An 11,262-nucleotide genomic window follows, 5' to 3' on the forward strand; every position below is an offset into this window, starting at 1 on the left:
AAAAAAAAAAAAAAAAAAAAAAAAAAAGCAAAACAAAAGAAAAGAAAACCTGGTCTGTTATTGTTCATACAGCTGAATTTTTTAGATGTTCACAAAAAAAAAAGAAGAGGAGGAGGAGGAAAGCCCCTTCAAAGACAAGGAGAACTTTCAATCAGGAAAAAGCAAAAGTCTTAACAAAGAACTATTCAACCATTAACAATTTACAGTGTTTTGTTTTGTTTCTTGTTATTTAAGCAGGAGGAGAGGGAGGGAAAAAAACAGGAGCAGGGAGCTAAAGAAGTAGAAGGATCCAGGAGAATGGATTTTCAATTGCTTCTTCTTATTTTTTGGAAAGAAAGATTCACTGGCTTCTAGGTGGACAGAGCAAAAGAAAAGTATAATATTTCTCCATGATTTGATGTGTCGACTAAGAAAGGAAAAAAGGATCTGGTCAAATTCCAGGAGGCAAGGGTGAGCAAAATGACAGCAATGTCTCTCTGTCTATAGAAACATCACCTGTTCAGCTGGACCAATGTCAAGTAGATGATGAGCTCCTAGCAGCAGCAGCAAAAAGGTGTATCCGCAGACACGCAAGAGCCCCAAAAAACACTAAGTTCATTAGGTTGGGTATCAGAAAGTCTGAGACTCCGTTTTTTTTTTCAGCTCTATTTCTAACTTGCTGTTGACCTTGAACAAGTTACATAACCTGTCTGGAATCAGGGAGTTGAGGATTTACGCCCTTTCCATCTCTCAATTCATACCTGGTTCTTCACCCCCATCCCATTATTTTTAGAAATCTATTTTGGCACATATTTTGAGTTACATGTTCTCTGTTCTTAATATAGTCTTTAGTCCCTCAACCACCTTGTGACAGATTGCGTAAAAACCAAAATAGTGTTAAAATATGGCACATTTGTTTTTTATATTAAAAAATGTATATTATATTTAAAATGTTAAGCCTATAATCTCAAAGCCCTAAAAAAATTGGTTTTGTTTTCTGCATATTACTTGCCAGTTTTTTTTCCCCAATGATGCTGCTGATTTTTTACTTGTCTACTACAAATAAACACTACTTTTTTGTAATATTTAGTCTATATTTGATTCCCTTCTATAGAGCAACAATCATTGATGAAAAAAATGCTCACCACTGATCTAGAGGCATTGACTTACCTACAAGAAGCCTTCTGAGTAGAATAGATGAATTCACATTTTCCATGGATGCAGTAACCATTGAGGTTTTCAGGGCAAGGCATGTGGTTTCCAATATAAACATCTTCTCTTTGATCACTAGCATCTTAAAAGAACATAAACGAGATGGTTCAACAATGAAATGCAGGCTGAAAAATACAGACTTTTCAAAAGTTCTGAAACAGCAAATAAATTCACCCCCTGTCAACCACCTACTGGGCAATTTGAAAAGGGAATTTTTCAGATAAAGGGTTAGATAAGATCCAGAGTCCCTTCTAATTCCTATTATGCCATAAACACAGAAAGTAAACTGTGTAGATTCAAAGCATTTAAAAATATTTGCAGGATGTGACTGCTAGGAGTTACTGTTGTTTAAAAACAATCTGGCAAAGAAAACCAAACATCTTTTCTAAAGAAATAAATGCTAACTCTAGAAGAAAGTTCACCTCTGTGACAGAGAGATGTTATATTTAGAATTGGCTTTTGGGGAATGAACTTAATCATTTATTTGAGGGTTATGAAATTGAGGCCAAAGAACACTGAATGACAGAGAGCAAGTTATGAGATTCTGAAATTTTAGGGTGAAAGGTTTATTTTTGGAATGAAAATTATCAAGCATATTGATTTTTTTCCCAAGTGAAATAGCTTTGCTGTTCTTTTCATATAGTTTTTCTTAGTATATGATCATTATTTTAAAAATTCAAATAATATAGAAGTTAAAAAAGAAATTCAAAATAACCTGAGATCTCGACCTCCAAAAAACCTGTCAACATGTTGATGAACACCTGCTCAGACTTAGGTTTAATGATTTGAACTGAACTGAAGTGAAGAAAATGAAGAGAGTCAATAAGGAGAGAAAGATGGAAACATAGAAACTTGGTCTTCAAAATCAATCAGATTAATTTACTCATTAGTCATCACACACGCACATAAGCACACACACATACACAAATAAATTTGGGAATGGGTTTTTGTACCTTTTTTTGGCATATGTACCAGTACATTAATCCTAAGCTCCATGGACCCATAGTTCCCCGATATTTACAGGCCTGTCCATGTGCAGGAAAAATCCCCAGGCTTCCTGCCATTTCTATCTTACACAGATTCTGTGCACTACAGCTGTACCTTCAGCATACTACCCTTGTAAACCTGAGACTTCATAACTGTAAATTCAGAATAATAGGACTTACATTTCATGCAGTTTTGAGAGAAATGAGGGAGATAACAAATGCATGCACAATACTATCAAAACAACCAGCTATTTATATAGCACATCATCTAACATCACAGGGCCTATCTCCCCAAAATATAAATAAAAGGTGTTTTCTGAGGATCAAAATTTACATATAGACAGAAAAAAACCTTAATGATTATTAAGCTCAGGGACAGTGGAACTAAGGCAGAGAGAAACCAGACCAAAATGATGTTATTTTTCCTCAAAGTATATATATTTACATTGTACTAATTTAATTTATGCCTAGAAAGAGAACAGATCCAAAAGTCAGGGAACCTTATATATAAATTCTCAATTTTAAAAATGTCCTTACTGCTTTTTGGCCTCATTCAAATCACTTCTCTCTGAAGGAGCTGAATGAGACCAGCACTACCCAACATAGTTATAATACAAGACACATATGTAATTTTATATTTTCTAGTAGCCCAGATTTTAAAAAGTAAATAGAAACAAGTAAATAAATTTTAATCATATAATTTCACCCAATATAGCCAATAAATATCATTTTTACATATTACCAATATTAAAAATTGAGATATTTTTAATTTTTAAAATAAGTCTCTAAATTCTGATATTTTACACCCACAAAATATCTAAATTCTGACTAGCCACATTTCAAGTGCTCAAGAGCCACACAAGCCTAGTATCTATCACACTGGAAAGTACAAAACAGATCACTAATTTATCATCTACTGATCATCTTGTACATGCCGGGTATTCTGCTGGGTGCTGGGAAAACATATTCTGTCGTCAAAGGGCTTATAAGGTCTCATCTAGCTCCCAGACTATAATTCTGCCATGGAAAAAGAAATCAGGCCCTCTTCTGAGTTGCTATGATCCTGAGCAATTACTCCTTTATTATAACACTCACGATACTGCCTGTTTTATTGCTATTTGGGTTTTTTAAGTCAGCCTCTACCATAAGATTGTGAGCTCCTTAAGAATCTAGCTGCTTGTGTTTTTCATTTCTGTATAACTCCTGACACTTAGCATGTAGTACATACAATGGCTAAGAACACAGCTCTAGAGTCAGACTGCCTAGGTTTGAATCCTAGTTACAACACTCTCTGGCTGTGTGACCAAAAGGCAGTTACTTAACCATTTCTGGCCCTCAGTTTCTTCATCTGAGAAATGAAGATGACAATGATGTCTGCTTCTTGTAGGGTTGTTTTGAGGCCTAAATGAGATAATACATTTCATGTATTAAGAATATAAGTGTGTATAGAACTTAAAACAGTGACTGGAAAACAATAAGTACTTGATAAATAAGTATTACCAAGTATTGTTACATGCTCAACAAATGTTTGTTAAATGAATAAATTCTAATTTTCTCCTGGTAAAGAGACAAAAAAATAGTTATAAATTATAATTTTGTTGTTTTCCATTGACAAAATTATTATCCAATTAAAGGTTTCCATCTTGAATCCCTTAGTGAACCAGTAGTAGATCCTATCCTATCCTGTTTGTAGTAGTCCTATCCTGTGTTTCACAAGAGGTCAAACCTTAATTAACATATCTTTTATTTTTTAATATTTGTGATCCAAGCAGAAGGCTTTCCTAAAGTAATTTAGCTTTAATGAGAAATAGTTTATCAGAAGCCAAATAACGCAAATCAAATGTACTTTTCTTGCTACAGTTTCAAACTAAAACTGCTACTCTACATTACCAATCAGGCCACAAGTAAACTGAGGAAAGCAGTCATCTCCCATAGCATTTCTCAGAACATGGCCATGAAAGTGTGTAACAACAGACCTACAGAGACTAACGTTATGCACCAACCTATGATAATAAAGTCCTAGAGCGCATATAGCAATAGGACTGTGCAGGTCTGTAGAGGCTGTGGTAACGTACTAATCTACCATAAGAGAGTTCTTTAAACGGCAAAGAATTTCAAAAATAATGCAGAGCTGAAAGCTATCAGAGGACTCAGCTAGGTGAAAACAGAGAAAGTTAACTACATTAAAAACAAGGTTTTGAGAAATTAATAGAAAAAGCATGACACAAATAAACATATACTGAATAATTTAATGAAAGAATATGCTATCAAGCTATAGGCAAAGTGAAGCTATATAAAACATGAACATGTCTAATAAGGCTTTGAACCCTGTGACAACGTACAAATTCACGAAGTCTAATATTCCACTCAATGCCAACATTATTCATCCCATTAGACATAAATACTATTTCTGGGCATAGCTACATGCTCAGCTAAGCTACAGAGAATATAAAGAAAGAGCATGCATGGTCCTTGCCCCCAAGAAGCTTACAATCAATTTAGAAAATCAACACATACATATAAAAAGGTGAATAACACAAGGGAAGAGGACACATGGGGCAGTTTACAATTAAATGGCAAAAGATGGTTTTATAACATTAGGTGCTAAGGAAGTTCAAATTGAAAGGAGAACTCATTGTAGGCTAAAAGATTTATTGATTATTGACAGGGTAGGACTCAAGACTCAAAGCATAAATAGATTTAGACAGAGGAGTGGGAGAAGCCAAAGAGAAGGTATAATGCATATAGCATTCTCAAGAACAAAGAGTAGCAACCTATGTAGAGTGATACATTCAGACTGGGGAAGGGTAGATGTCAAAGTTGGAAAAGTAGGCTGAAACTAGATTATGAAAAAATTTGAATTCCAGGTGAGAATGTTTTCTTCATCGTATGTACAAGGAAGATAAAGGCCTTTTGAAGAGCCGCACAAGGAAAGCCGGGTTTTACATGAAAAGTAGTTTACAGTAGCTGCCTAGAGCTGGTGGTTAAGCAAATGGGGAGTGAGGAGGTTCCTTTAGGGGTGAAGAAAATATTCTAAAATTAGATTATGATAACACTTTAACAACTCTGTAAATATACTAAAAAAACACTGAATTGTATACTTGAAGCAGGTGAACTTAATGGCATGTAAATGGTATCTCAATAAAGATGTCAAAATAATTAACTGGATATCAACATACAAGATAATGAGGCAGGGGAACTAGGAAGACCATATATATTTCAGGTGACCAATTAAAAGGTTACTACATAATCCATTAGCTGGGTATGGTGGTGCACACCTGTAATCCCAGCTACTCAGGAGACTGAGGCACAAGAGTCGCTTGAACCCAGGAGGTGGAAGTTGCAGTGAGCTGAGATTGTGCCACTGCACTCCACCCTAGGCAACAGCTAAAGCTCAGTAGTAGGAATAGATAGNAAAAAAAAAAAAAAAAAAAAAAAAAAACATGGTTTGAAGACTTGAAAAGTGAATGAGCTCAGAAACTCAGGTCTGGAAGGGTCTTTGGAGGCCATCTGGTTTGATAAAGGAATCTCTTTAGTTTTATAACCCTCAGATCCTATGTCTACTTGAACACTTCCAGAACTCATAATACAGTTCTTTCCAATATCATCAGATTTTCCTTATATTGAATGAAATCTCACTTCAACTTTATGTAGACTTCCCCATATCTTTTATGCCCTCTCCACACTGCTGACCAATCTTTTATTTTTAAGCTTGAATTTCTCCATTCCCACCCCTATTCAAACAATTATTTATAACTATCTTGAAGAGTGGTATCCAGCACTAACCCCTGTACATTTAAGTGTTTAGTAGAACAAAACTGTCCTCTTTACTGAAAATCCTCGTAATACAGAATTACGTAAAAAATGACTCTAAACATGAGCCTAATGATTGGGACTCTGTAGAGGCAATGTAGTAAGCTGAGGTCAAATTTAGATCTCCATTCAAAAAGTATTTTTTTAAGCATCTATCATGTTCCAGGTACTATGGTAGCTCCAGAAATTTGAAGCAATGGCAAAACAAAAAAATACAAAGACCCACTCGGCAACTGAATATATGAAACTAGTGCTTGGAAAAAGATCTAGGCTAGAGCACAAACACTAAGGTTCACCAAGGTAATAGCTCAGAGGATATTAAATATCTGGAAGTAATTAAGAAAGCAGGAGGCACAAAAGAATTGTAGAATCGTGGTACAAAGGGAAGGAGCAGCACTTAGGGTCAGAAAGTCTGAATTCTAGTCCCTGTTCTGCCATTCTATATTGGCAAAACTCCTGCAGTTTCAGCTTCTTCATCTGCAGAATGAGGATAAACTTGGCTGTTATGAGGACTAAATAACACAAATATGTGAAAGCACCTGACATACAGTAGAGCACTTGCTTAATAACTGTTAAGTGAAAGAATATCCTACTGATGTTACATATGAACCATAATATTAAATAGCAAGACAGATAACTAACTCACCAATGGTGAGGCTGTTGAGCACAGCCAGGTTACTGAACATGAAACTAGAAAAAAAAAAGTATTAAAAATAACCATAATAACTTTGATAATGAACACAGTAACATAGTGTTTAATATTCAGAGTGATCTTAGGTAGTAGATATTACTGCCCCTAATTACAGATGTGATCAATGAGGCTCAGAGAAATCAAGACACACAGCTATTAGGCATAGACCAGGCCTGACTCCAGAGGGCAAGCTCTTAGCCATTACAGTATCATTTCTCCAAACTATCCTAGGAGATGTGTAGGAAAAGATAAAGAGCAGAATGGCCAAGTACCTGCTCTCCAGGCCAAGTAAATTAACTAACTTCAAAAAGGAGAGATAAAAAGCCTCAAAAGATGTAACATACCATTGTTTCAGAAACCACAGCAGAGATGGAACCTGCACACAGTAAGAGCTGAGCACGGAACGATCCTGCCTAAACAAGCTCTTAGGCAAGTGGTGACAGGCTCCAAGAACAACTGCAACTGCTAGTTTCTGAACAATGTGTGTGTGTGTGTGTGTGTGTGTGTGTGTGTGTGTGTGTGTGTGCGTGCACGCTGCCTAAACAAGCTCTTAGGCAAGTGGTGACAGGCTCCAAGAATAACTGCAACTGCTAGTTTCTGAACAATGTGTGTGTGTGTGTGTGTGTGTGTGTGTGTGCGCGCGCGCGCACGCACACGCGTGCACATGCACGCGCACGTGTGTGTATAATATAAAAAGTATACTTTGTCACCAAATGGCTCCTTTCACCCACAGAGGCATTCAGAAACAATTCCACCACCAGCTGCAGTGTTTTCAAATACAAAGGATAGTTATGGTTCTAAGGGATAATGTTATGAGAAAACCCAGTGCCAGATGGCTTATCTGCAAAGGCTTGTTCCACTAACTATCTGTCCTGGTTCACCAATCTACAGCCAAAGCATGAGGAGTTGCTATTAGCAATGGGGACATGTACCTGGAAGGTAAACTGCTGAGGCCACAACTATATCAACACTGCAACAGTAACCCTAGGGCTGCTTATTTCTTTAAATCTCCATAGTTAAAAAAAAATTCAAAATACGCTACCCTGCAGCCCCCCAGCTATCATCACTAACATATTCCTCCACATATTCTTCCCTAGCCACAGTCTGCTTGGACTCCATTAAGGAACTGTCTTCCTCTATATAAACTCCTACCCATACTCCAATGCCCCCGACTCTCCCAATTCTAAACCGCACTATTCTCCATACCAGCCCTGATTCTTCCTTTCCTAGCCTGCTCACTCTGCCAAGAGAAACACCTTTTTAATATGAATAAGTTTATCTACCTCCTTAACTACTCCCTTAGAAAATACTCCTTTCATCTTCCTGATGTACCAAGACCACATTACTTCCTAGATTCCCTTCCTTCCCTCTTCCCCTGATGTGTTCACCACTGTCACTTCCAGGCCAGCATTCCACCCTCAGCTCCCCACCACCTTACTCTCTTAGAAGCCTGCTAATCATCCTCTGTATGACTCTCCACTCCACCACACTCCATGACATTCTCTGATTTCCTTCATTGATCTTAGCACCCGGCTCATAGTCTTTCCCTTTGATGAGGCAGATTTGTCAAAATCATTTTTAAAAGGGCATATCAAAAGACCTTGACTGAAATATCTAAACAGTCACCAGTAATGGAAATGATATCAGTATCTCGGTATCTCAGCTATCCCTGGCCAGAAGCAGGAGGCAAGACTAATGAGGCTCAAGGACGAGACCAAAGATGGGGAGGGGGTTGGGACAAGGTGGAGCTCAGGAACGAAGTGAGAATGTCTTCATAATAATAAGAAGGGTGGTATGGTTACATTATAGGCTATATGAGCATATCTTTGAATCAAAATGGTCACATTAAAATGACATATGCCATAAAGGAACTTCCTGTGTGATAGAAATGTTATCAATATAAGATGTGATACATGTGAGGTGCATCCATTGGTCAAGATGTGTGCATTTCAGTGCTATAAATTACACCTTTAAAAACTATAAAATAAGAATAATGATAATCACATGGGTGGAGGTATAGAGACAAAGAATGATAATGCTAACAACTGTTGAAGGTGGGTTCTGGGCATATGAGGGTTTATTTATTTATTTATTTATTTATTTTGAGTCGGAGTTTCGCTCTTGTTACCCAGGCTGGAGTGCAATGGCGCGATCTTGGCTCACCGCAACCTCCGCCTCCTGGGTTCAGGCAATTCTCCTGCCTCAGCCTCCTGAGTAGCTGGGATTACAGGCACGCGCCACCATGCCCAGCTAATTTTTTGTATTTTTAGTAGAGACGGGGTTTCACCATGTTGACGAGGATGGTCTCGATCTCTTGACCTCGTGATCCACCCGCCTCGGCCTCCCAAAGTACTGGGATTACAGGCGTGAGCCACCGTGCCCGGCCGGGTTTATTATACTATTCTGTTTATGTATCACAGATGTAAGTTTTCTAAATGTCACATACCCATCTCCCATACAACTCCTGCTCAATCATCATATCCTTTATGACTTTAGTGTCTACAATAGAGCTTCTAACACCCCAATTTCAATATTTACCACAGGTTTTCTGACAGCCCAAGAAAAGCTTTAATTCAGCGGCTATTCTAGCCATACAAATACTCCATTTCACAAGCACTCTTCTCTAGGAGCTAAGCTTTAAAAGACATTTCTTATTGAGCACTATCTTCCCATCTTTTCAGCTTCTTGCTGGTACTGTGTTCCTGCTTTTCACTTTGCAGCCTCCACCCCCAGATCACTGCCTTACCTACCCAATCTTGGCTGTGTGTTGCAGACGTGGATATTTACTAAGGGCCTCCTATAAATGGTGTGAGAACAACAACAAAAAAAAGCAAATGAGGCAAAAATAAATAAATTAATACAATAAAAATAGAGTTACCTTTTAAACTCTATGTCCTAGGAGAACATTTTTACAATTTGGGTATCATCTTTTATCTTTCATGAAAGAAACTCCTTGGTCCAAGATTGCCAATGATCCCCTTGTCTTCCAATTCAAGCATAGTTTAGTCCTGGTCTTCTAATACCTTTCTGTAGCCTTTTAAGCTACTGGCCTTCTTTTCCCTTGTAGCTTCTATGTGCTCTTCTTGATTTTCTTCCTCTCAGTCCTCTTTCTGCTTCATCCCAAGTTGGGCCTTCTCTTCTTTCTAAATAATAGTGCTGTCCAACAGAACTTTCTTCAGCTCTAAAAATGTTCTACATCTGTGCTGTCCCATATGGTAGTCACCGGTCATATGTGGCTACTGAACATATGAAACAGGGCTAGTATACTTTTAATTTTTTTTTTTTTTGAAACAGAGCTTGCTTTGTCACCAAGGCTTAGTGTAATGGTGCAATCCCAGTTCATTGCAGCCTCGACCCCTTGGCTCTAGCCATCCTCCAAGACAGCCCCCTGAATAGCTGGGACCATAGCACATACCACCATACCCGGTTAATTTTGTTTAAAGACAAGGTCTCACCATGTTGTCCAAGTTGATTTTAAATTTAAATAGCTACATGTGGCCAGTAGCTACTATACCAGATAATATAACTCTCTCTCATTCATTCTTGTGGCTTCAGTTATCACCTCTATATCCAAAGACTGACTCACAAATTTATACTGAACAAAGTAATCTGGATGAGTTCCACAAGCACCTCAAACTCTAAAATACAATCAATCACCTCCAGCATCAACTCCTCCTTTACCTTATTCCAAAAACCTTTACCTACCCATAATATCCTTAGTTCTGTGAACAGAATTCATCATCTAAGTCATCTGAGCTTGAAGTCTTAAGTCATTTTTAACTCTCTATCTCTCATATCTAAGCAGATGTCTATTCTTTTGACTTTACCTAACTGATATCTCTGCCTCCATTCCACTGTATATAATAAGCACCATGTTCCTGCCAGGTATCATGCTTTCAAATGATTAACTTTGTAGCCTTGCTTTTTTCAAATATATTAATGATTCCCCACTGCCCACGAATAAAGCCTAAATTCCCTAGAGTAGCATACGATTCAACGATCTACACAATCTGGCCCCAAGCTATCTTTCTAGCCTTGCCTTCCACTTCTACCTCTTAAGCCGCCTACTCTCCAGCCCAAAGGATTCCTTACCTTTCTCCAACACATCCTGTCATAACGTTGTATGCATATCTATGCTCATGCTCTCCTATCCTCCTTATATATCCTTCTGACTCCTGTTCAAATCCTAACCATCCTTCATGGTTCATTCAAGTTCCACTTCTTCTATGACATTTCACAGATTCCCACTGTTCCCCACCAAAGATTAATCTCGATTTTTCTGAATTCCCATTGTACTTTTAAACTGTACTACATTTATAGCAATAATTAATTTCTACTTTGTTAGAAGTTGGTTATCTGCATTTACTGTATCATAAGCTCTTTAAAGATCCATATATTTTAGATATCTTTCTAACCACAAACAGTAAAATGACCAATATAAATTAGGTACATAATAAATTATATCTAATATGATAATTTTATTTAAATTAGAGATCAATTCTTTTTTTTTTTTTTTTTTTTTTTTTTTTTTTTTTTTTTTTTTTTTTTTTTTTTTTTTTTTTTTTTTTTTTTTTTTTTTTT

The 11,262-nt window shown here is 37.1% G+C and overlaps 1 protein-coding gene across 1 annotated transcript in view; it reads right to left on the bottom strand.

The window, feature by feature from the left end:
• Positions 1 to 11,262, bottom strand: part of LOC108303860 (tomoregulin-1) — a 111,001-nt gene that overhangs the window by 15,230 nt on the left and 84,509 nt on the right. Inside the window, exon 8 of the mRNA XM_017527791.2 lies at positions 1,150 to 1,273. Within this exon, the coding sequence (XP_017383280.1) occupies positions 1,150 to 1,273 (124 nt within the window). The remainder of the gene's footprint in view (positions 1 to 1,149; positions 1,274 to 11,262) is intronic.

This window comes from Cebus imitator, unplaced genomic scaffold, assembly GCF_001604975.1.
Source record: "Cebus imitator isolate Cc_AM_T3 unplaced genomic scaffold, Cebus_imitator-1.0 Scaffold51, whole genome shotgun sequence".
Lineage (NCBI taxonomy): Eukaryota > Metazoa > Chordata > Mammalia > Primates > Cebidae > Cebus > Cebus imitator.